At 38.9% G+C, this 23,937-nt stretch overlaps 1 protein-coding gene across 2 annotated transcripts in view; it reads left to right on the forward strand.

The window, feature by feature from the left end:
* The window catches only part of rapgef4a (Rap guanine nucleotide exchange factor 4a), a 171,407-nt gene that overhangs the window by 126,383 nt on the left and 21,087 nt on the right, over positions 1–23,937 (forward strand). For both annotated transcript variants that reach the window (XM_078403958.1, XM_078403959.1), the window contains exons 16-23: positions 1,175–1,265; positions 2,010–2,160; positions 3,709–3,797; positions 7,915–7,951; positions 8,221–8,299; positions 12,377–12,523; positions 13,407–13,504; positions 19,649–19,774. In XM_078403958.1, the coding sequence (XP_078260084.1) occupies positions 1,175–1,265; positions 2,010–2,160; positions 3,709–3,797; positions 7,915–7,951; positions 8,221–8,299; positions 12,377–12,523; positions 13,407–13,504; positions 19,649–19,774 (818 nt within the window). The remainder of the gene's footprint in view (positions 1–1,174; positions 1,266–2,009; positions 2,161–3,708; positions 3,798–7,914; positions 7,952–8,220; positions 8,300–12,376; positions 12,524–13,406; positions 13,505–19,648; positions 19,775–23,937) is intronic.

A 23,937-nucleotide genomic window follows, 5' to 3' on the forward strand; every position in this document is an offset into this window, starting at 1 on the left:
TAATAGTCGAAGTGCTGAATTTCCTAAAGCTTATGAAGGTATTTAATAATAATAATAATAATAATAATAAACATTTATTTTTTATAGCGCTTTTCCAAATGCTCAAAGACCCTTTACAAAAACAGTCATGACATAAAAACAAACAAACGAACTGTCCTGACGGAGAAGCGGCGAACAAATAGCGCCAGCGTCCTCTCACGTCAGGGTCCGGCAGTAGACAATAAAGAACACAAGACACGCAATTACAATTTTTTAACACAAACAGCCATCACAGTGATTGCTCCAGGCACACCCTCACTGTGATGGAAGGCAAAGAAAAGTCTTATCTCCTCCTCATTCTTCTCCCGTGGTGCCACGAGGCGATCGAGGCTCCCGACTTTTGAAGCCCCCACCGGGCGATGGAAAGTCCCAGGGCCGAGCCGAGCAGGCCGATGAAGGTCCTGAGCCCCCACCGGGCGATGGAAAGTGCCACGGCCGAGCCACGCAGGGCGATGAGGGGCCTGCGAGTGGGGCGACCAAACCTCGCGCTTCGGGGCGGTCGAAGCTGCTACGGCTGGAGCTCCCGAAAGCCGGTCGCCAGCCAGGGACCTGCGAACTCCCGTTGTTGCGGTCTGCAGGGCCCACGGCCGAAGCCTCCGAGATGGTAAGTCCAGGCCCTGTGACCGGAGTCTTCAAGGTCGATCCCAGCTGGAGTCCGCCGACTCCACGGTGTTAGGCCGTAGCGCAAACGGAGATACGACACGGTAAAGGTCGCATCTCCGTTGAGGAGGAAAAGACAGAGAGACTGCCGGTGAGCTGCAGCTGCAGAACGCAGCCACACCCCCTTTATTTAACTCTGTCGGGCCTGATCAGATATATCCGAGGACATTGTCAGAATTGATTGATCTAGCTTTCCATTGGCAAGGGTTCATGAGAGACAATGCATGGAGAGACAATGCAGAGCATGTCTGAATTTTACAGGTTGCCTGTTCTTACACCCAAACATTGGATGCAAATGAATTTTCTCTAATCCAGTTTCTAGGCAATAGTATTTCTGCAGCAATTTTTAATAATACCTTTTACTGTATTTCATACATTTTTACATTTTCAGAATGAATATGATATTTGCCAGCTTAACTACAAATGATTCTATATTTTTGTTCAAATGTAGAAATGATACAATTTTTGTTTACAGTTATTTTAACAGATCCATTCATTGATGACTTTGTTCTGATGTACTGCACTTTTATGCAACACAGCCAGCTTTTCTCAGCTCTCATGGCTCAATATCCTTTTTATGTTTGTAATAAATGTATACAATTCTTCAGGTACTGCCACATGGATTATAATATGAATTGTTCCAGTTAGAGTACTTTGGAGAACTATATATAGATGATAGACATGGTTATTACTCAAATGCCTGATTGAGACATTAAATCTGCAGAACAGAATGAGAATTACAGGTGAGCACTGTGCACAAAATATCTGCATGAGTTTTTGATTCTGACAATTATATACAATCTCTCAGCATAATTGTAGTGCCAAAAATAGGTTAGAATTAGTATTAACCCATTCCACACTGGAACAATGTAGAACTCCAGTCTCTTGAGCTTGTATTCTAACTTGAAATCAGAAATTAGCTTTTGTTCCACAGAACTGGTTAAAGCCAGGGGATAGTTAAATGTATATCTGATAGGGTATTGCAATTTAATGTATTGCCCGGCAATCAAAAATGATTCTTTGATGCTGTACCGACATAAAGTCATTATCTTTGCATAGGATTACCTATTCATCCGTGTACTCTCATTACCCTGTCATGGCAGTTATTTTTATTTTGGACAGAAAAGTAATTATATAATTCTGTTTCTAATATCCAGAATTGAATTCTTTGAAAAGCCTTTAGAGTTATGGCAATGATAGTTCACAAAGGAAAGTTAAGATACATCGTGAATTGGAGTCAGAAGCAATTGACGAGGGCAACTTTTGGTTTTACAGACATTTTGGTATAAGTTTCCTTAACATATGTGTACCTACCATTCAGATGCATCGCAGGGCACAGAGCAGGAGAAAATGGACTATGCGCTCAACAACAAGAGACGTGTCATCCGTCTTGTCCTGCACTGGACAAATGTTTATGCAGAATTATTACAAGAAGAAGAAACTGCTGTAGCATTTCTAGAAGTGAGTGATGCAGCCTATGGTGTCTATCGTAGCATTCAATTGGTGAAATGGATATATAATATTTTCTGATAACATTTATTCACATTATTCAGGATGGCACAGTGGCACAGCTGGTAGAGCTGCTGCCTTGCAGTGCCAAAGACCCGGGTTCGATCCTCACCTCAAGTGCAGTTCGTGTGGAGGTGATCAATGGTTCACATGGACTTGGTAGGCCGAATGGCCTGATTCCATGCTGTATCTCTAAAGTAAACTAAACACATTAGGAATTTCAAAATTGTTTTTCCATTATTTTGGTAGATTGTAAAATAATGTTTAGGACATATTTCCTATATTTATATTTGTAAAGCAAGTTGCATTCACTATGTTCACTGGGTCATTTTCAATATTGCTAAATTGCCCCCTTCATTAATGGCTTGCTACTAAAAGGACCAGATTAATGTCAATAGTGAAGTGAACGTGAAATCGCCACCATGGTAATGGACTAGCTGATAGTAATTAGGTCAATAGTAAACTTTAGTATATTGAAGAACACAGAATGCTGGAGTAACTCAGCGGGTCAGGCAGCATCCCTGGAGAACTTGGATATGTGACGTTTCATTTGGGACGTATTGAAACTGTAAATATTGTTTTACTTGCATTTGGTTTGCATGCTATTGTAGATGCTCCTTGTATGTCTGTTTTGTTTAGTGAGTATGAAAAAGTAGGCATGGATATTTTAAAAATAATTGTGCGGAATGAACACAGTTCAACAAGAACTACCCAGTTAAACACTAGATGGTGCACAAGTGTCATCTGTAGAACAGGTTTGTTTCACAGATCACATGCACATTAACTAAGCTTATAAAAGCTACGTTGTAGACACAGAATTGTCTATTAATGAATCAAGAAAACATGAAGTCTGGACTGCATTTCAAGACTTCACATTTTGGAGCACATCCAATGAATGTTCTTTGTGCGATTACGTTTAATGACTTGTTAGGGTATAGAGTAATATCAGACAACAAATGGCTGAATTATGTGATAAATGAGAAATAATATTCTGTCATAATTTTATAAAGTGATTGCTAATGCAGGGAATGAAATAACTAGTATACAAGTGAAAATGAGGACATAATTTTTAAAGTTTTCATTCTGTTAACATTTGAGCATCATTATTTTTCTTTCACAATACAGAGAATATACAGGCATACTGTATACATTCATCATTTTGAATTGGGTTGTAGTTTAAAGGAGTAACTTGAAGTGACATTCTTTGAATTCAATTTTTTTATCTGCTTGAAGCGAAACATAGTTAAAATTAAACATTTTTGAGGGGAATAACTTTTTTGACATTAACAGCAAACTACTGTTTAACTAAAAATGCAATCACCTTCCCATTAAAATCAAATGAATACAAATGATACAAACAATGATTCTGAAATAAACCAACGTCTCTGCTGTCAATAACATGGAATAAGATTTCTTCAGTGATTTTATTAAAACAGAAAATAATTCAAATAGATTTGACAATTTGGAGTATACAGACGATTAATTCTCAGATTTTTGCAGGAGTTCTATGTATCTGTGTCTGATGATTCGCGAATGATTCCTGCTTTAAAGGAACAACTCCAAGAACTGGAGAAACTAGTAAAGCAAAAGTAAGTTTATTTTCCTAATTATTTATTACTTGAAAAGTTTGTTTTAGAAAACCTTCAATAGTCCAAACATTTCTGCTATAGTTTTGTCCATAAACTGAAAATGTTTACAAACTCTCTGTATAATTGAATTTTGATTTAAGGTTGAGAATGATTTTTTAAACCAATTATGGAATACCTATTTTATTTACTTTGAAAACTAGAATTAAGGATAAGAAGAATTCATTTTAACATTGGCAACATTAAAGTCCTAATTTTAAATATCAAAGATTGTGTGGTAGTCATTAAACTTATCACATTGTTTAAGGTACATACACAGGAATGTTTAGCTTAGTTTAGTTTAGTGACACCACAAGGAAACAGGCCCTTTGACCCACTGAGTCCATGCCGACCAGCGATCCCCATACATTAGCACTATCTATGGACAATTTACAATTTTTACTGAAGCCAATTAACCTACATACCTCTACATCCTTGGAGTGTGGGAAGAAACTAAAGCATCTGGAGAAAACCCACACGGTCATGGGAAGAACGCACAAACTACATACAGACAGCACCCACCGTCAGGGTTGAACCTGGGTCTCTGACGGTAAGTCAGCAACTCTACGGCAGCTCCACGGTGTCACCCCTAGCCTAAAATTTAGCTGGCAAACTTTAACTGTCATGATGAAAAATGTCTAATGAGTAAATCAATTCTGCTCAGAGCAATTGAAATGTGAGCAGATGGCAAGATTTGTGACCAAAGAATCTCAGATGGCAATTTCCTGATTGAGTATGCATCCAGACTTCGGCAAATGATATGTGATTTTGCAAGTAATTGCAGTGCACACTGAAGGCCTTTCCACAATTACTACAGCAAAATCTGACCACATATCTGCTGTGGTGGGAAAGTTAAAACCAGAAATATGATTAAAATCACCCTGGACAACATCCAAAGTGTTGTTTTCTACATATATAAAGATGATTTACACCGTTATCTTCAAAACTTCTGCTCTGGATATGGCTAGGCAAATGTCGAAATTCAATCTCTGTCTACTTGATGACAACCATGCCGCTAAAAGTCTAAGCTTTCTTTTTAACTTTGTGTGTCAATAAGACTTTCAGCCACTATGCTAAGAAAAACAGATTAAAAGAATTCGTGCAGCATTTCTGGAGAAAAGGAATAGGGGTTCAGAGCTATCTTCAGGCTGAGAGTCAGGATAGAGGGAAACTAAAAGTATGAAAAGGTGCAAAATAAATCTGAGCCGGCTCTGATTTGTGTTGTACCTTTTCATACCTCTACTATTCCTCTCCCCTGACTCTCAGTCCAAAGAACAGTCTCGACCTGAAACGTAACCTATTCCTTTTCTCCAGTGATGCTGCCTGACCTGCTGAGTTGCTCCAGCATTTTGTGTGTGTTTTCGGTGTAAGCTAGCATCTGCAGTTCCTTCCTGCACAAAATAATTAGTGCATTGGGCTGGAGCATGTGTATCATGTACAATTCTTATTAGTTTAACATCCTGATTGAGGGAAAAAAGCATGTTTTTGGCTTTAAATGTGCTTGCTGTAATTCCTAAGTCTTTCTCAATAAAATTTACAACATTTGAAAAATTATATTGCAAAACATAGAGCTATCTGACTTTGTACACTTCACTGATTTTTTGGTTGTTGTCATTGCCTTATTATTAACAATGTGCTTTATAATAGATATAGAAATAAGATAAGCTTGGCTCAACTGATATTTATAGTTTTGATCTGAGCTCATCAGGAAAGTTTAAAAAGAATGCAAAGTGAAGATGTGCAACAATTACTGATTGTAACTTCTTAGTTAACGTGTGGTTTGTTTTAGAATAAAATTTTGATTTTCAACTTTTGTCATTAATGCACTTCAAAAGAAACTGGCCCTCATTTCTTGACTTTGTGAACATCTGTCATAAACAACCATAATTTGTTTCACTGGCTTAAAGGGCTTGTGTGTGTGTACTGACCTTTAAGAGGAGCATGCAATGTGGTTTGATTCTACTTGGCTACATGATCTAACCTTGGCAACTGGATAGGTTGGCAATCCTAGCAAAAACAATTCTGCTATGGCTACCTATCATGTGCATTTATTTTCTTTTACAAAGTGTCCACTTTATTAATTTGATATGATATTACTCTAATCTGATATAAAAGGTTGTAATCACTAAAGCAGTTTGGAGATTGGGCATCCTGCAGCAAATCACTCACCTTTCATATCTCAACATATCCCCCTCTATAAGTTACAAGGGAAGATTGTGGTGATGTACTCTCCATTTGCCTGAATAAAAGCACTTTCAACAACATTCAAGAAATTAGAAGCCATGCAGGAAAAAAGCTGCCAGGGTTTGTCCTGCCCCTCCACTCTGCCAGCTTTCTTCCCCACCATCACTATCTGTCCACAAAGGGTCCTAGCCAGAAACGTTGCATTTCAATGTTCGCCAGAGATGCTGCCTGGCCCGCTGAATAACTCCAACATTTTATAACATTTTTTTGTAAACCAGCCTCTCTGCAGTTCCTTGTATTTAAATTTAATTGGAACTATTGGAAAGCAAATATTATCACCTTGTATCATTTTGAAATTCCTAAGCAAATTGGCATCAACATAATTTTTGCTGTTTATTAATGTGAGAAGTGAAATAATCCAAAAACATCTCTAGTTAAGCTTTAGAGCTGCCATTGATTTAAAAAGATATAGAACATAGAAACGTACAGAAACAGGAATAGGCCCTTTGGCCCACAATGTCTGCGCAAAACCTGATGCTAAGATAAACAAATCTCATTGCAAATGATCCATATTCCTTCATTCCCTGCATATTCATGTACCCATCTAAAAGCCTCTAAAACAACATCTATATTTAATAATGTAAATAGTCACTGATTTATCTGTCTTCTGTAAAATGAACAAATATCTGCAACACATTTAGAGACTATGAATATAGTTGTTTGCCCTCAATTCAATGGTAGGTCAGCAGAGAACATTATTCATTAAAAAAAATTAACTTCTGACTTCTAAAATGTTATGTTCTAATTTAACTCTGACAATTAGTCTCTATTCCTTTGGATTAATATTTCCTAAGAGCCTGAACAAATTCTTTATTTTTACTGCCAATTGATGGCTATTTTTGGAGACGAAAATAGGGATAGAAATCTTGAAACTAGAAATATCGGGGAAATATTATTTTCTCATGAAGTTTCTCTCAACCTTGGAAACATAGATGTGAAATAAAGTTATTTTAATTTTATATTTGTGAAAAAGTTCACAATTTCATCTTTTCTCAGATGAATTCTAATATCCATAAAATTGCACCAAATGACTAATTCAAGAAATATTGTAATACACAGCTTAGAAATAACTGAAGACAAGTCTGTAGCCTCCTTTTGCTCTGGTATTTTATTTCATTCTTCACATGTTTAAATTATAATGTTTTATTTTTAATTGTCTACTGTATATTGTGTTACTTGCGAGCAAAGCACCAAGGCAAATTCCTTGTATGTACACATACTTGGCTAATAAAATGTATTCAATTCAAATCAATTCAATTCAAGATGTTTCTTTAATACATAAAGATTCTCTATGTTTGCATTAATAATTCAAGATCCTCTTTGTGAATATTAACCAAAGGGAAAAGAGACTTGTCCAATTGTCAGAGTTAAATGGGATTAGTATAGATAAGTAGTTGACAGTTGGCATGGATGTGATGTATTAATCTTTGTGCTATTCTGGAAGCAAAACTGACCACAACAATCCTCCACTTTATTCCTCGTCCCTTCATTGTAATATCATCTTCAGCTATCAGCAGCCTGCAATACAGTTTCATGAGAACAGTAATGCAGACATAAAAATTACAGGCAACAGTTGGTAGTTTTACCCAGCTGCTGGATGTTTTGGTTCCAGATTTACCTTGGCTTCTTAAGAGTTCTAGTTCCCAGACTCATTGATTTTTTTTTGTAATATACAAATGTTGACACAAAAATATGTTCTGTCATCCCTTGGCATAAAATTGTAGTAACTAACATATTATGCTCACATCATTGTAATATATATTTCTCTGCTTAATTGCCTTCTTTCTTTTTGTCTTCATTATGTTGTACCAGCTAACAATGAATTTCTTTTATGTAGCTCCGAAGAAGGAAATGGTAAAACTTCACAGAAAAAGGTACCAATAAAATAACATTCTAAAGTTGAACCAATTAATTTACTGTGTAAAAATATTTGATTACATCCTTTTCAAAGTATGAATCTAGTGCCATGTATTTGTAAATATTAAGAGTAATTTGGTTTAAAAGCTTAACTACATTTATAAAAGGATATAAATGTACATAAATATACCTAAAGTATATTATCATTAGTCATTATTTTTCTGATTTTTGGGTGTCTGAACCATGATCCCAATTAAAGATTAAATCTTTTTTTATATGATTTCAGAACAAAGTTATTTTACGCCAATTTAGTTTTGGTGAGGATAGACTTCAAAAGAGACAGCCCATAAGAAGTGTGAATGAAAGTAAGTTCAAAGTATTTTGTTGTCAAACAGACCCATAAAATGCTGCTTTTTTTCCGCTTAGATGATTTTAGAAACATAGAAACATAGAAAATAGGTGCAGGAGTAGGCCATTCGGCCCTTCGAGCCTGCACCGCCATTCAATATGATCATGGCTGATCGTCCAGCTCAGTAGCCTGTACCTGCCTTCTCTCCATACCCCCTAATCCCTTTAGCAAAAAGGGCCACATCTAACTCCCTCTTAAATATAGCCAATGAACTGGCCTCAACTACCTTCTGTGGCAGAGAATTCCACAGACTCACCACTCTCTGTGTGAAGAAATGTTTTCTCATCTCGGTCCTAAAAGACTTCCCCCTTATCCTTAAGCTGTGATCCCTGGTTCTGGACTCCCCCAACATCGGGAACAATCTTCCCGCATCTAGCCTCTCCAACCCCTTAAGAATTTTATATGTTTCTATAAGATCCCCCCTCAGTCTTCTAAATTCCAGCGAGTACAAGCCCAGTCTATCCAGTCTTTCCTCATATGCAAGTCCCGCCATCCCAGGGATTAATCTGGTGAACCTTCTCTGTACTCCCTCTAAGGCAAGAACGTCTTTCCTCAGGTTAGGAGACCAAAACTGCACACAATACTCCAGGTGCGGTCTCACCAAGGCCCTGTACAACTGCAGCAGAACCTCCCTGCTCCTAAACTCAAATCTCTTGCTATGAATGCCAACATACCATTCGCTTTCTTCACTGCCTGCTGCACCTGCATGCTTGCTTTCAATGACTGGTGCACCATGACACCCAGGTCACGTTGCATCTCCCCTTCTCCCAATTCAGGTAATACTCTGCTTTCCTGTTCTTGCCGCCAAAGTGGATAACCTCACATTTATCCACATTATATTGCATCTGCCATGCATTTGCCCACTCGCCTAATCTATCCAAGTCACTCTGCAGCCTCCTAGCATCCTCCTCGCAGCTAACACTGCCACCCAGCTTCGTGTCATCCGCAAACTTAGAGATGTTGCAGTCAATTCCCTCGTCCAAATCATTAATATACACTGTAAATAACTGGGGTCCCAGCACTGAGCCTTGCGGTACCCCACTAGTCACTGCCTGCCATTCCGAAAAGGACCCGTTTATTCCTACTCTTTGCTTCCTGTCCGCCAACCAATTTTCTATCCACCTCAAAACTGAACCCTCAATACCGTGTGCTTTAAGTTTGTACACCAATCTCCTATGTGGGACCTTGTCGAAGGCCTTCTGAAAGTCCAGATATAACACATCGACTGGTTCTCCCTTATCCACTCTACTAGTTACATCCTCGAAAAATTCTATAAGATTCGTCAGACATGATTTGCCTTTGGTAAATCCATGCTGACTTTGTCCGATGATTTCACCACTTTCCAAATGTGATGCTATCACATCTTTAATAACTGACTCTAGCATTTTCCCCACTACCGATGTTAGGCTAACTGGTCTATAATTCCCTGTTTTCTCTCTCCCTCCCTTTTTAAAAAGTGGGGTTACATTAGCTACCCTCCAGTCCTCAGGAACTACTCCAGAATCTAAAGAGTTTTGAAAAATTATCACTAATGCATCCACTATTTCTGAGGCTACTTCCTTAAGCACTCTGGGATGCAGCCTATCTGGCCCTGGGGATTTATCTGCCTTTAATCCATTTAATTTACCTAACACCACTTCCCAACTAACCTGGATTTCCCTCAGTTCCTCCATCTCATTAGACCACCGGTCCCCCGCTATTTCCGGCAGACGGTTTATGTCTTCCTTAGTGAAGACAGAACCAAAGTATTTGTTCAATTGGTCTGCCATCTCCTTGTTCCATATGATCAATTCACCTGTTTCCGACTGCAAGGGACCTACATTTGCCTTAACTAATCTTTTTCTCTTGACATATCTATAAAAGCTTTTGCAGTCTGTTTTTATGTTCCTTGCCAGTTTTCCCTCATAGTCTATTTTCCCTTTCCTAATTAAGCCCTTTGTCCTCCTCTGCTGGACTCTGAATTTCTCCCAGTCCTCTGGTATGCTACTTTTTTTCTGGATAATCTGTATGCTTCATCTTTTGTTTTAATACTATCCTTGACTTCCCTTGTTAGCCACGGATGCACTACCTTTCCTGGTTTGTTCTTTTGCCAAACTGGGATGAACACTTGTTGTAGTTCATCCATGCGACCTTTAAATGCCTTCCATTGCATGTCCACCGTCAACCCTTTCAGCATCAATCGCCAGTCTATCTTGGACAATTCACGCCTCATACCCTCAAAGTTACCTTTCTTTAAGTTCAGAACACTTGTTTCTGTATCAACTTTGTCACTCTCCATCCTAATGAAGAACTCTACCATATTATGATCACTCTTGCCCAAGGGGCCTCGCACAACAAGACTGCTAACTAACCCTTCCTCATTACTCAATACCCAGTCTAGAATGGCCTGTTCTCTCGTTGGTTCCTCGACATGTTGGTTTAGAAAACCATCTCTCAAACATTCCAAGAAATCCTCTTCCTCAGCACCCCTGCCAGTTTGGTTCACCCAATCTATATGTAGATTGAAGTCACCCATTATAACTGCTGCACCTTTAGTGCATGCATTTCTAATTTCCTGCTTGATGCCATCCCCAACCTCACTACTGCTGTTAGGCGGCCTGTACACAACTCCCACTAGCGTTTTCTGCCCCTTAGTGTTTCGTAGCTCTACCCATATCGATTCCACTTCCTTCAAGCTAATGTCCTTCCTTTCCACTGCTTTAATCTCCTCTCTAACCAGTAACGCTACCCCACCTCCTTTTCCTTTCTGTCTATCCCGCCTGAATATAGAATATCCCTGGATGTTGAGCTCCCAGCCTTGGTCACCCTGGAGCCATGTCTCCGTAATCCCAACTATATCATAATCATTAATAACTATCTCCACATTTAATTCATCCACCTTATTACGTATACTCCTTGCATTGAGACACAAAGCCTTCAGGCTTGTTTTTACAACTCTCTTACCCCTTATACAATTATGTTGAAAAGTGGCCCTTTTTGATTTTTGCCCTGGATTTGTCTGCCTACCACTTTTACTTTTCACCTTGCTACCTGTTGCTTCTACCCTCATTTTACACCCCTCTGTCTCTCTGCTCCTGCTCCCATCCCCCTGCCACATTAGTTTAAATCCTCCCTGACAGCACTAGCAAAACACTCCCCCTAGGACATTGGTTCCATCCCAGCTCAGGTGCAGACCGTCCTGTTTGTACTGGTCCCACCTCTCCCAGAACTGGTTCCAATGTCCTAAAAATTTGAATCCCTCCCCCTTGCACCATTTTTCAAGCCATGTATTCATCTGAAGCATATGCTTGTGAAGCATATGCCAGGATGTGGTGGTTGGGATGTTTAAACACGTTCAAAAGCGCTTTATTCCTGAACCTACTGGACAGAGACACTTGATTGTACTCTTTAAAATCATTCATGTCTTCAGTTACATCTAAGTATTTAAGGCCGTGCATGAGAAAGATTGAGACGTTGCTCATTTAAATCAAGATCACCAAAGTAGGGTTGAATTTTCACAACATAATAGTTTAATCAGATAATCAACCTGTAGAATGAGATTTTGATGGGTGTAATATAAATGACTTCCTGTTTTTCAATAAAATATTGAAAAGAAACTCGATGGCAATTTCACAGAGTAATTTGCATTTGTGTTTACGTGTAAGCTGAGCAATGGTATGCTTGTTAATTTGCTGAAGTTCATAGAGCCTGCTGTTCAATTTGGCAATCAAGCATTTATCCAAAATGGATTCCCTTACTTGCTCTGCATCATAGCTGCTGGCTGTTATTTTAAAGACCTCCAAAGTGCTGGCCAGTCCAGAAATGGTAAAGAAGGTTTCACTGATAATATAACTGTTTCATTCAGCTTGTGGAGCACTGGTCCATGAAGTACATCTGGGCTATACATCTGTTGGCTGATGCCGAAAGTCAATCAAACTTCCTGCCAGGGCCTCCTCTTTTAATTCCTGGGGTTGCTGTCTTGACTAGTTCTGTTATTTTGTGGACTTTTCCTCACATTCTCACAAAGTTGTTAAATTGTACATGTTCTTTCTAGTTCTCTTTAAGGTTTACTGCATTGATCATACTTACATCACAATCCGTGTCGTCGTAGCAGCTTCTGTAAGGGATATCATCATTGCTGTAACAGACAAGCTTGGATCGGTGGAAGATCCAATTCTTGTGAAAATGAGCTCAGCTGGAGGTATTGTATTTAATATGCACCGTATAAGACAAAGCTTTTGAAATTTATGGTTGTCCCGAAGGGGCTGTTTCCATGTTGTATGACTCACTCTATGACGGAAATGTGTTGCTTTATTTTTCATTAAAAATGAAGACAAGTGCTTAAAGGATTATAAGGAGTGAGAATAAACCGATCGTTAAACATCTGATCAACCAAAAAGCGATTCATTACTGATGTCACTGAATTCAGGTTGAATATTGCAAAATTTGAACTACTAATTTACATATAGTTTTACATCACAAAATATCAGTGGAAATATTGATGTCCTTTTGAACATTCCTCTTTTTAGGATCCTTTCTGGGATCCAGTATTGTTTAGACAAGAGGATAGGTTGGCAGCCTACTTTCAAGGCTGGGCCAATACTCCTCTCAAACCAACAGGCTAATTGATTACTGTAAATTATTCCTTGAAGGTAGGTGCCAAAATAATTGAAGGGGAACTAATGGGGTGCAAGAGGAAACGAGCTCCTGGGTCCTAGGGAAAGAAGGAAATGAGATGGGGACTGTTGGGATGACTCCGCTGCTACCTGACATGGTCTTGATAAGTAAAATGGCCTCTTTCTGTGTCTTAGTAAATAAGTAAGATATTGAAGTAAGAACATTATGCTGGCTAGATAATTCATCCAGTTAATTTTATTTTATCTTTCCCATTTTCCATGGGAGCAATTGGCTTGTCAATTCATTATCTTTACTTGGTTTGGAACAGGGTACCATATGGTATGGTCCCCAGTGTGAACGAGCACCTGTGACAGTAACATTTCAATATTCTTAAATCAATCTACATTGCATTGTGGTAAGGATAATATCATTTAGAGTCTATTTAATTGTTCGCTTTTTTATTTCAGAAAAAATGGTGTTGAATCCAAGTGATATTTCAGTTTTTACAACGACAAATGTAAATGGTCGTTTGTTTGTTTGCCCAAGGGAACAATTTGATTCTCTGGTATGTATCTTCTTTGCAATTTATCTAACTCTGTGCAAGTTCTCTTATTGCCTGCTTTAGTACTTTTCTTTCGAAGTCTGAAAATATGTCAAAGCTTTTTCAAAAAAATACATGGTATGACTAGGCATTAATCAATCAGATGCATATTCACTTTTGCAATTGAGAATCCAAACAAAATATTTCTGTTACCTACTTTAATTTTAAAATCTACAAGTCCAAATTACCATAAGATTAGGCACTATTATTTTGCAGTCAAATATCACAAATGATATCATGTTTTTGCTCAAGATTTCAGCAACTGCACTTTCAGATATTATTGATATTGGGTGATAAGTAACAATGTTATCTGAATACTGAAGAAGGGTCTCAACCCGAAATCTCACCCATTCCTTCTCCAGAGATGCTGCCTGTCCTACTGAGCATTTTGTGCCAATCTTAAGTTGAATACCACATAATTTTAGGAACTCCTAGCCCTCTGATGCCTACACTGAACCTTCCCCTAGGCTCCATGCCGTTGTACCTGGAGATTAGTATTTTGTATATTTATACAGATTTAAAAATACTGGATTGATAATTTTAAAGACTTCAAATTTGATCTTCTGGTTCATTGGTGAATACTGTATGTTTTCAGCTTTGAGATGAGGCAGCAATTTGCTGATGCCAAGAGAAAACAACAAATGCAAATAAAAAAAGAGGTCGATCTAACACTGAATGTAAAATCAGCATACAGTAGAATATTGAGAACTATTAGTAGTATTGGGGAAAAGGGAGGAAAATTGGAGAGAAGACAAGCTGCAACAAAAAATAATTTTAATTTTTCACAGGATCATTAATAGGCTTGAACAAGCCTTGTGTTCACTCTTCTTTCTGCATGACTGCCACGGATACACTAACTTTTTGCAACTTTGTAGCATAGAAACAGAAACATAGAGACATAGAAAATAGGTGCAGGAGTAGGCCATTCGGCCCTTCGAGCCTGCACTGCCATTCAATATGATCATGGCTGATCATCCAACTCAGTATCCTGTACCTGCCTTCTCTCCATACCCCCTGATCCCTTTAGCCACAAGGGCCACATCTAACTCCCTCTTAAATATAGCCAATGAACTGGCCTCAACTACCTTCTGTGGCAGAGAATTCCACAGATTCACCACTCTCTGTGTGAAAAAAACGTTCTCATCTCGGTCCTAAAAGACTTCCCCCTTATCCTTAAACTGTGACCCCTTGTTCTGGACTTCCCCAACATCGGGAACAATCTTCCTGCATCTAGCCTGTCCAACCCCTTAAGAATTTTGTAGGTTTCTATAAGATCCCCCCTCAATCTTCTAAATTCCAGCGAGTACAAGCCGAGTCTATCCAGTCTTTCTTCATATGAAAGTCCCGCCATCCCAGGAATCAATCTGGTGAATCTTCTCTGTACTCGCTCTATGGCAAGAATGTCTTTCCTCAGATTAGGAGACCAAAACTGTACTCAATACTCCAGGTGTGGTCTCACCAATGCCCTGTACAACTGCAGCAGAACCTCCCTACTCCTATACTCAAATCCCCTCGCTATAAATGCCAACATACCATTTGCTTTCTTCACTGCCTGCTGCACCTGCATGCCTACTTTCAATGACTGGTGTACCACGACACCCAGGTCTCGTTGCATCTCCCCTTTTCCTAATCGGCCACCATTCACATAATAACTCAATAGCACAAATTGAACTCCAGGCATCTCTGCATGGAGCAAAACACAAAGAGCTGGGAGAACACAACAGATCAAGCACTCAGGTGGAGGGAAAGGACAGATGACATTTCACGTTGGGACCCTTCTTCAGATTGAAACGTTGTTCGTCCTTTTCTTCCACAGATGTGCCGCCTGACACATCGAGATTCACCAGCACTTTGTTTTTGCTCAAGATTCCAGCATCTGCAATTTCTTGTCTCTGTCTGTCTGGAGCTCAGTTTGCCCTGCAAGGTTGCACATGTGTTAAGGATTGCGCCCTTTCTTCCTACCAAAATATAATGCTCCATGTTTCTAAGCATTAAATTTCACCTGCCATTTGTCCACTTTTTTTTATCAGCTTGTCTCTATCTCATCAAGATCTATTACAATCCTCCTCACAGAACACTACACACCCAAGTCATCTGCACTTTAGAAGATGTCCGTGTACACTGACGTCAAGTCATTAATGTATATTAAGAAAAGCTGTCCTAGAACTGAACCTTGTGAAACACTAACCACATTCTGTCCGAAAGACAAGTGCACTTGCCATTTTCAGTTACTTTGCTGATTTTCTATCCATGCGACTACAACCGTTTGTCTTCTATGGCCTCTAACATCGATCATAAACTATTACATGGCATCTAATCAACTACCATTTGGACATTCATACAGACTACATCATGCTGTTAGTGCCTTTTCAATTATTTCCACGTCTGTGATAATCAGGCATTTCAGAATAGTAGAAAGAATTTTTTTTAACTTGATAATTGAATGAAGGGTTAATTGTATTATAAAATATTTAACTTTAAACACCTAATATTTATCAAAATAAATAAAAATGCTACTTTCACTTATCTCTTCCATCCAAGTTGGTCACACTAATCATATGAATGTGTCCATACTTTAAATGCCATCCATGACTAATGCAACCAAGTCCAGCTGTAGAACAAGAGATCAGATGCACTCAAATTTGATCTCCACATTCCTCAGTAGTTAGAAAGTGCCAGAACGCGCTGACACGTGTGCTGCTTTCAGTCAGCTGTCCTCAATGGAAGTGCTAGGTGAAATAAGTTCATAGTCATACAGGACGGGCACAGGCCATTTGTCCCACAGAATCCTACACTAATCCCATTCTATTGATTGTTCTGGGCATCCAAAGATCTTCTAACTAAGCCTCACAAACTGAATGTCTACAGCAGAACATTTGGGAAAAAGACTGGGACCAATTTGTTTTTTGCCTTTTTTTTAACCCCTAAATGATTGATCCTTGACCTGAGACAAAACCTCCTGCATGGTAATCGTAACGCTTTCCAAAGAAGACTCCGTCTTTTGACTCTGCATTAGAAATGATAATGAGCTGAACAACCTTTTATATTCTCGCAACCTACTGAAATTCTACACCGATCAGCCAAAACATTATGACCACCTGCCTAATATGCTGTTGGTCCCCCGTGTGCCGCCAAAACAGCGCCGACCCACCGAGGCATGGACTCTACAAGACCCCTGAAATGTCCTATGGTATCTGGCTGGCACCAAAACATTAGCAGCAGATCCTTCAAGTCCTGTAAGTTGCGACGTGGAGTCGCCGTGGATCGAACTTGTCGATCCAGCACGTCCCACAGATGCTCAATCGGATTGAGATCTGGAGAATTTGGAGGCCAGGGCAACACCGTGAACACTTCATCATGTCCTCAAACCATTCCCGAACAATGTGTGCAGTGTGGCAGGGCGCATTATCCTGCTGAAAGAGGCCACTGCCATCAGGGAATACCATTGCCATGACATCATGGTATACTTGGTCTGCAACTATGTTTAGGTAGGTAACACATGTCAAATTGACGTCCACGTGAATGGCCAGACCTAGGGTTTCCCAGCAGAACATTGCCCAGAGCATCACACTCCCTCCACCGGCTTTGTCTTCCCATAGTCGGTTTGGACCAGACGGGATAGCCTTCGTTGCCCTCGCGCATCGATAAGCCTTGAGTGCCCAACATCCTGTCGCCAGTTTGTCACCAGTTTGTGGTTTGTCCCTCCTCAGACCACTGTCGGTAGGTACTCACCACTGCTGACCGGAAGCACCCCACAAGCCTTGCCGTTTCAGAGATGCTCTGACCCAGTCATCCGGCCATAACAATTTGGCCCTTGCCAAAGTCGCTCAGGTCTTTACTTCTGCCCATTTCTCCTGCATCTAACACATCAACTTCAAGAACTGACTGTTCACTTGCTGCCTAATATATCCCACCCCTTGACAGCAAAGTGCCATTGTAACACGATAACCAATGTTATTCACTTTACCTGTCAGTGGTCATAATGTGTTGGCTGATCGATGTATGTACACCAATTTTCCTCTTTAATATGCCCAGAGTAGGACCAGAGGACATAGGTTTAAGGTGAAGGGGAAAAGATTTCATAGGAATTTAAGTGGTAACTTTTTCACACAAAGGGTGGTGAATGTCTGGAACAAGCTGCCAGAAGAGGTAGTTGAGGCAGGGACTATCCCAGCATTTAACAAGCTGTTAGACAGATACATGGATAAGACAGGTTTGGAAAGATATGGACCAAATGCTGGCAGGTGGGACTAGTGTAGCTGGGACATGTTGGCAGGTGTTGCCAAGTTGGGCCAAAAGGCATGTTTCCATATTGTATTACTTTATGACTATAATGGTAACATAATAGGAACCAATCTCTTTTGCAAATTCATTTTTTCAACCCAATATATTGATATTGAAAGCACCCTGCCACCATCACAGCGCAGTTCTCTCGCCATTTCAGCATCAGATTAAATGAGCCCAAACAACTGTTGCTATCTTGAAGAATTTGTCTTGATCATCTCAAAGAGCCAGAAAATCCACATGCGGGAAAAACCTGCAATTACTTCTGATTCTTAACTCTCCCTTTTCTGTTGCTACCTGGTGTCTTTGTAATTAGCATGGATTCTGAAGCCACCAATTAAACAGAAATGGTCTTCAAAAGCACCCAACTTAATTAACATCATTTTATTTCTGTCCATTCACATCCTGCAAGCAGACTTGAATTAGTTTTCATTGTGACAATGTACCTCTGCATTTGGGCTCATAAGCCCACTTTTAATTAACTCCTATTTGACAAGTTGTGTTCTGTGCTTTGATGAAAGGTCATCAACCTGAAATATTAACTCGGTTTCTCTCTTCAGATGCTGCATGACCAATGCTATATTTCCAACTCCTATTATTTTTGTTCAGATTTCTAATATCTGCAGTATTTTGCTTTTCGCAAATCCTGCTTCATTTTGTTTGCTCTTTGATCAAATCTATCTATTTATTCCATTCAGTTTTTTTGGAATTGTGATCCAGTAAGGAGGATAGTCCTATTCAGTCATAGTATTTAGGTTACACTTATCTTTCAGTGCTTTTGGAGTGTCTTTCTGACATCAAGGCATCAATTATAACATTTCCATTGGTAGACAAGAACACCAGTAGTGGTTCACACATTTTGCATGCCATCTTGCTCCTCTTAGGTTCAATGGTTTAATGGTTCAATGGTACTTTTTTGTCACATGTACCAAGGTACAATGAGATTCATTTTTGTATACACTTCAATCAGTGCAAGGATCACTATACATAAGCATTTGGATACATTATGTAGAGCATCTCAGATACAGTACATTTACAGCAGTAGTACACTGAGACAGTAAACAGCGTTGCCAGATTTGACACCATTTTCAATTCCCAGTTGTTTTAGGTGTAGAGTTTATTGGTTTGTTTGTAGAATTGATAGGTTTACAGCCAGTTTTATGGCTGTTCTTTTAAATCAAATGGGGACCTCTGACCATAGTGGTGGGAAGTTGAAGATGTCCTCAAAATCTTCAGGTAGTTCCGCGCAAGTCTTGAGAATGAGGCCAGGTAGACCATCGGGGCAGACACCTTCAGATGTAGTTCCATTCTTTCCCAGCCAATTGCCCATCTTCCACATTCTGTAAACTTTTGCTTTGTTGTAGAATTTTAGATGTGCTAATCTACTGTAAGATCCTGCTTCCATCTGTCCTACATCAGTGCCCAATTCTTCTGAACACCAAACAATACCATATTACAATTCTTTTAACTCTGAGAGATGATCTTTGGCATGTTTGGCACAGACATTGTGGGCCGAAAGGCCTGTTCTTGTGTTGTATACTGTTCTATGTTCTAACTCACCAACATACTCTTCCTTTACAAGTCTCTTAGAATCCACACATACATTTGAGCTTTGTCGTACCCCCAAATACTCCACCTTTAGCTTGAGCATTTTTAATTACCAATCTGAGAGTTGCATTGTGATGATTTATATATCATTTTATGAATGAAAGTTGTTGCTACTGTGTTTTATCTGTCAGTCAGTTATTCAGATGGAAATAAATTTGAAATGCAAATTCCATTTTGCATCTATAGATACCTTTTATTTGGTTTGGCCTTTTCTAGATGCCGTTGCCAGCTCAGGAGGGTCCATCTATTGGAACTATGGTGACTTTTGAGTTGATGAGTTCTAAAGATTTAGCTTACCAGATGACAATTTATGACTGGGAGTTGTTCAACTGTGTACATGAGGTACGGTAAGAGATTTAGCATACACATACAAAATAAATCTTTAGAAATTATGGTTGTTTTAATTATGTACATTAAAAAATCAATGCCCAATAAACATTTATTCAAATGTTTCCTTTTCATTTATCCTCAAAATCTCTCCTTCCAGCTTTCTTCTCACCCCCCCCCCCCCCCCCTCACTCCCCTCCCTCTCCCACACAATCAGACTGAAGGAGGGTCTCAACCTGAAACATCACATATTCATGTTCTCCAGGGATGCTGCCTGACCTGCTTAGTTACTTCAGCACTTTGAGTTCTTTTGTGTATTAACCAGCATCTGTAGTTCTCTGTTTCTACCTAAGTCAAAGTGTGCCATAGAAATCAGTTTAAAATGTTCTTTGTTCCTTTAAAAAGTCCTTATCTTTGAAAGATATACCTATTTCATCCCGTATTCCATGCTATATCCTTTTTAAATTATGCCAGAAGAACACCTATTTTTCTTTGAAATAGTATTATTAATCTGGTGCAGATGGGATATCAATTGAATTACAATAGCTCTGTTAATGCATCCGTTGAGTTTCTGCCCAAAAGATTTGCTCAAATCTCTGAAGTAGGATTTGGATCCATAGTTTTCTGGTTTGGATGAAGCTTCTACAAACTGCGATATTTGTCACTTTTCTCTTCATGTCAGAACTTCCAATCTTGTCATTCTATGTGCTAATTAACCAACTTCCCCAACATGTCCCGATCTCCACCAAAGAGAATTTATGCATCAAAAACTTTGAGTCTTGTTTGTTCTTTTGCTCCTTTTGAGATGATGTTATTTTGTGCATATTTTCTTTTCCATGCTGCTGTGCAAAATATGACCTTACAGTTTTCAGTGAATTTTGGCATAGATATTAAAAACTAAAAACATTCAGTGCTACAACTCATAGTTTCTGCCCATTACATAGGCTCCTGTACATTTTGCCATAGTCTTCCAATGGTCTAATTTACTTCTATCAAATGCTCCTGCGCATACATTTCCATCTCAGTCATTATTTGTCGTCCTCTTCAGATTGTAGAGAGATTCTCAGGAAATATAGTGCAATTTGCATGCATGTTTGTTCAAGGAAGTAACATGTTGGTTGAAGAAGGGACCCAACCCAAAACATTGCCTATTTCCTTTGTATGCTCTCTTACCTCCTGCATTTCTTCAGCAATTTGTTTTTTTGGTGCTCAAGATGCCAGCATCTGCAGTCTTGTGTGTCTCCATAATAAGCTGGTTGCATTTTAACATGCATTATCATATTTAAATATTTCTGCAGCATGGAGAACAAAACTGGTGGTACAACAAAATAGATTACTTTTTAAAAAATGTTTCCATACAATGCAAAGGACTAGTGTTTCATATCAACATGGTTCTATGTTTAAAGCAGAGATTCTTGCTACATTGCCAGGAGCACAAATGCCTCCATTTCTATTTTTAGATGTGCATTCATATTAAAATGAAGAAAGTCTAATGAAAGTGCACATGTTGTCAGACAGGAATTGCAACATGTCTGACATATTGACAGATGTTAATCTAGTTAATTTTTTAATTGCCTAGGTTTTCATACCATAATTTTTTCAATTTCAATTATAAAATATACTTTTATGATGCGTTTAAATGTGAAACAAATGCTCTGTTAATATCATTGCATCATCTACCAGGTTTCAGTCAGAAGCAGAATACTGTTGATCAGACTGGAGGTTATAAATTACTGAGCATATTCATTAAATACTAGATAATTAGCTGACAGAGGGAGTAAGTGAGAGAGACAGATAGAGAGAGACACTTTTTACTCAATCACTTGTACTCCATCTGAAAATTTAAAAAATAATAAGAAAAGGTTGCCAACCTGAACTCTTACCCTTTAGGAACTTATAAAGTCCTTCAGATCTCCACGAAATCCCTTTACATTGGCTGTAGCACCATGATTCCAAAAATAAGCACCATGATTCCAAAGATAATCAGAGTGAGATTGCCCAAGACTTATCTTAGCTTAGGCAAAGAGCTATCAATTTTCCTCCATGACTGAATTAATCAATTTTATCCCTTTCAGGAACCGTTACTTAAATATGTATCTTTCACACTAGCATAAGTGCTCCAGCAAGCAAAGAATATTTCACATTGTGACATTTGCTAATGGTGGCTTAAAATAATCGATTAAGTTGCTGACTTGGCTCTTTTTAAGATAAAATAGAATTATCTGAAATACATAGGATTTAATTTCTGAACATTTGTTGAACAATTTAGAGTTGTATTCATCCTTGCCAAATTACACAACATGGATTGTGATCTCATTGTATCTTTATAATGCTGCTTTATGCAGGTAGATGGATATATTTAGTAAAATGTAGTTGAAATGACAGATCACCTCACATGGATAATGAAAGTATTCTGGTGCCTGAATGTGTGATCAAAATTCTTCTGTCACGTAATTATGGACATAATTGGACATAACCCAAAATTAACTGCTGCTTACACATGCCTCCCACACATTACCCTTCCCAGCCTAATATGTATGCTTCCTTATAACTACTAATATAATTGCTTTAATAAATAAAAAGGTATGATATTTGGTTGTGCGGTACTTTTGCTTGTTTGCTTTCTTTTATCAAAAAAATGATAGCTTGAAACAAAATATGAGCCAGTATATGATAAGAGCTATGCAAGCGTGAAAAAGGAAGTGATTAGAAGTAATTGAGTTAACATTTCAGTTAAATAACCCTTTGTTACTTGGTGGCTGAGAAAGGAAAAATCATCACTCCAAAGACGTACAGGTATGTAGGTTAATTGGCTGGGTAAATGTAAAAATTGTCCCTAGTGGGTGTAGGATAGTGTTAATGTACGGGGATCGCTGGGCGGCACGGACTTGGTGGGCCGAAAAGGCCTGTTTCCGGCTGTATATATATGATATGATATGATATGATATGATATGATATGATATGATATGATATGATAATGGAATAAATAAATGACAAATATATTCCATTTACCCTTACAATAAAAGACAGAATAAACATTACAGATCTGATGAAAATGAGGGTTTAATGTCATTAATATTTCATACAGGAAACTAAATAGAGAAATGTCTTGAAACAAAAAGCTGGTAAATCCCTTGAGACTGACCTCCTTACACTTCTGGGCTGCCCTAGCCCATGGCGACGGAGAGGAATGTAGAGTCAGTGGCACCCCCACGCTCCCTGGAGTCGCTGGTGCCCTTTGATTTGGATTTTTAAGAGATAGTCACAGAGATAATCAGTACATTTATTATGATCTGCTAAGCTTTTGGGTTAGTCCCAGCAGATTGAAATACCTGTGGCAAAATCCCTATCTTTAAAAAAACAGGCAAAAGAGAAACTAAAGAACCTGGGGTCAGTCAGTCAGAGTTCAGTACCAGGAAATAGTTTACATTTATTTGTTTGGAGACACGATTTCAAGAAGAAGGACTCCCGTGCATTCGCACGCGCATGCGTGGACTTTATTAAGACGTTCCCAACATTAGCATACATTACATTAGCATATATCACAATATCCCCCCTTTTTTCAAAGGAGAAAAACTGTCAGATAAACAGCGAATGTTGTAAAAAAAAAAATCCCATTACTATAACAATTATCAACTTCTAAATTATGAACTTCTAAAAATATGCACTATCAAACATGATAACTGTCACTGACAAATCAATATGCAACAAAGTCTCTGAGATGCTTTGGCATCCTCACAGTTCGCCCTGAGCAGGTTTTCACTGGTTTGTCTGAGTCACTTATCACTTGTCCATTATCTATGTCCTTATTTTCAGGTTGCCCCGTAGATGTTTTGTCTTCTGTAGACGCTGGCTGGTGATCCAACGCCTGCGTCGCGCTAGTTGTGGCAGTAGACGCGCTCTGGTCATTGACGTTACTGCCTTGCTTCGCATGTTGACTTGCTATGAGCTCGTCTGACGGGTTCACGCTGGTCTTGCGAAGATGTACCCGATTGCAACGGCAGATGTCAGACAGGGTTTGAACCGCATATGATCGCTCATCAAGCTGGCGATTAACGACGGCTTTCTCCCAACCCTTGTTCGAGGGATTGCATTCGCACTGGATCCCCTTCGTGAAGCGGGAGAAGGTCTTTTGCTGACCTGTTGTAATTGCCTGCCCGTTGCTGCACGTGCTGCTT

This window comes from Rhinoraja longicauda, chromosome 8 (assembly GCF_053455715.1).
Source record: "Rhinoraja longicauda isolate Sanriku21f chromosome 8, sRhiLon1.1, whole genome shotgun sequence".
NCBI classification, from domain to species: Eukaryota; Metazoa; Chordata; class Chondrichthyes; order Rajiformes; family Arhynchobatidae; genus Rhinoraja; species Rhinoraja longicauda.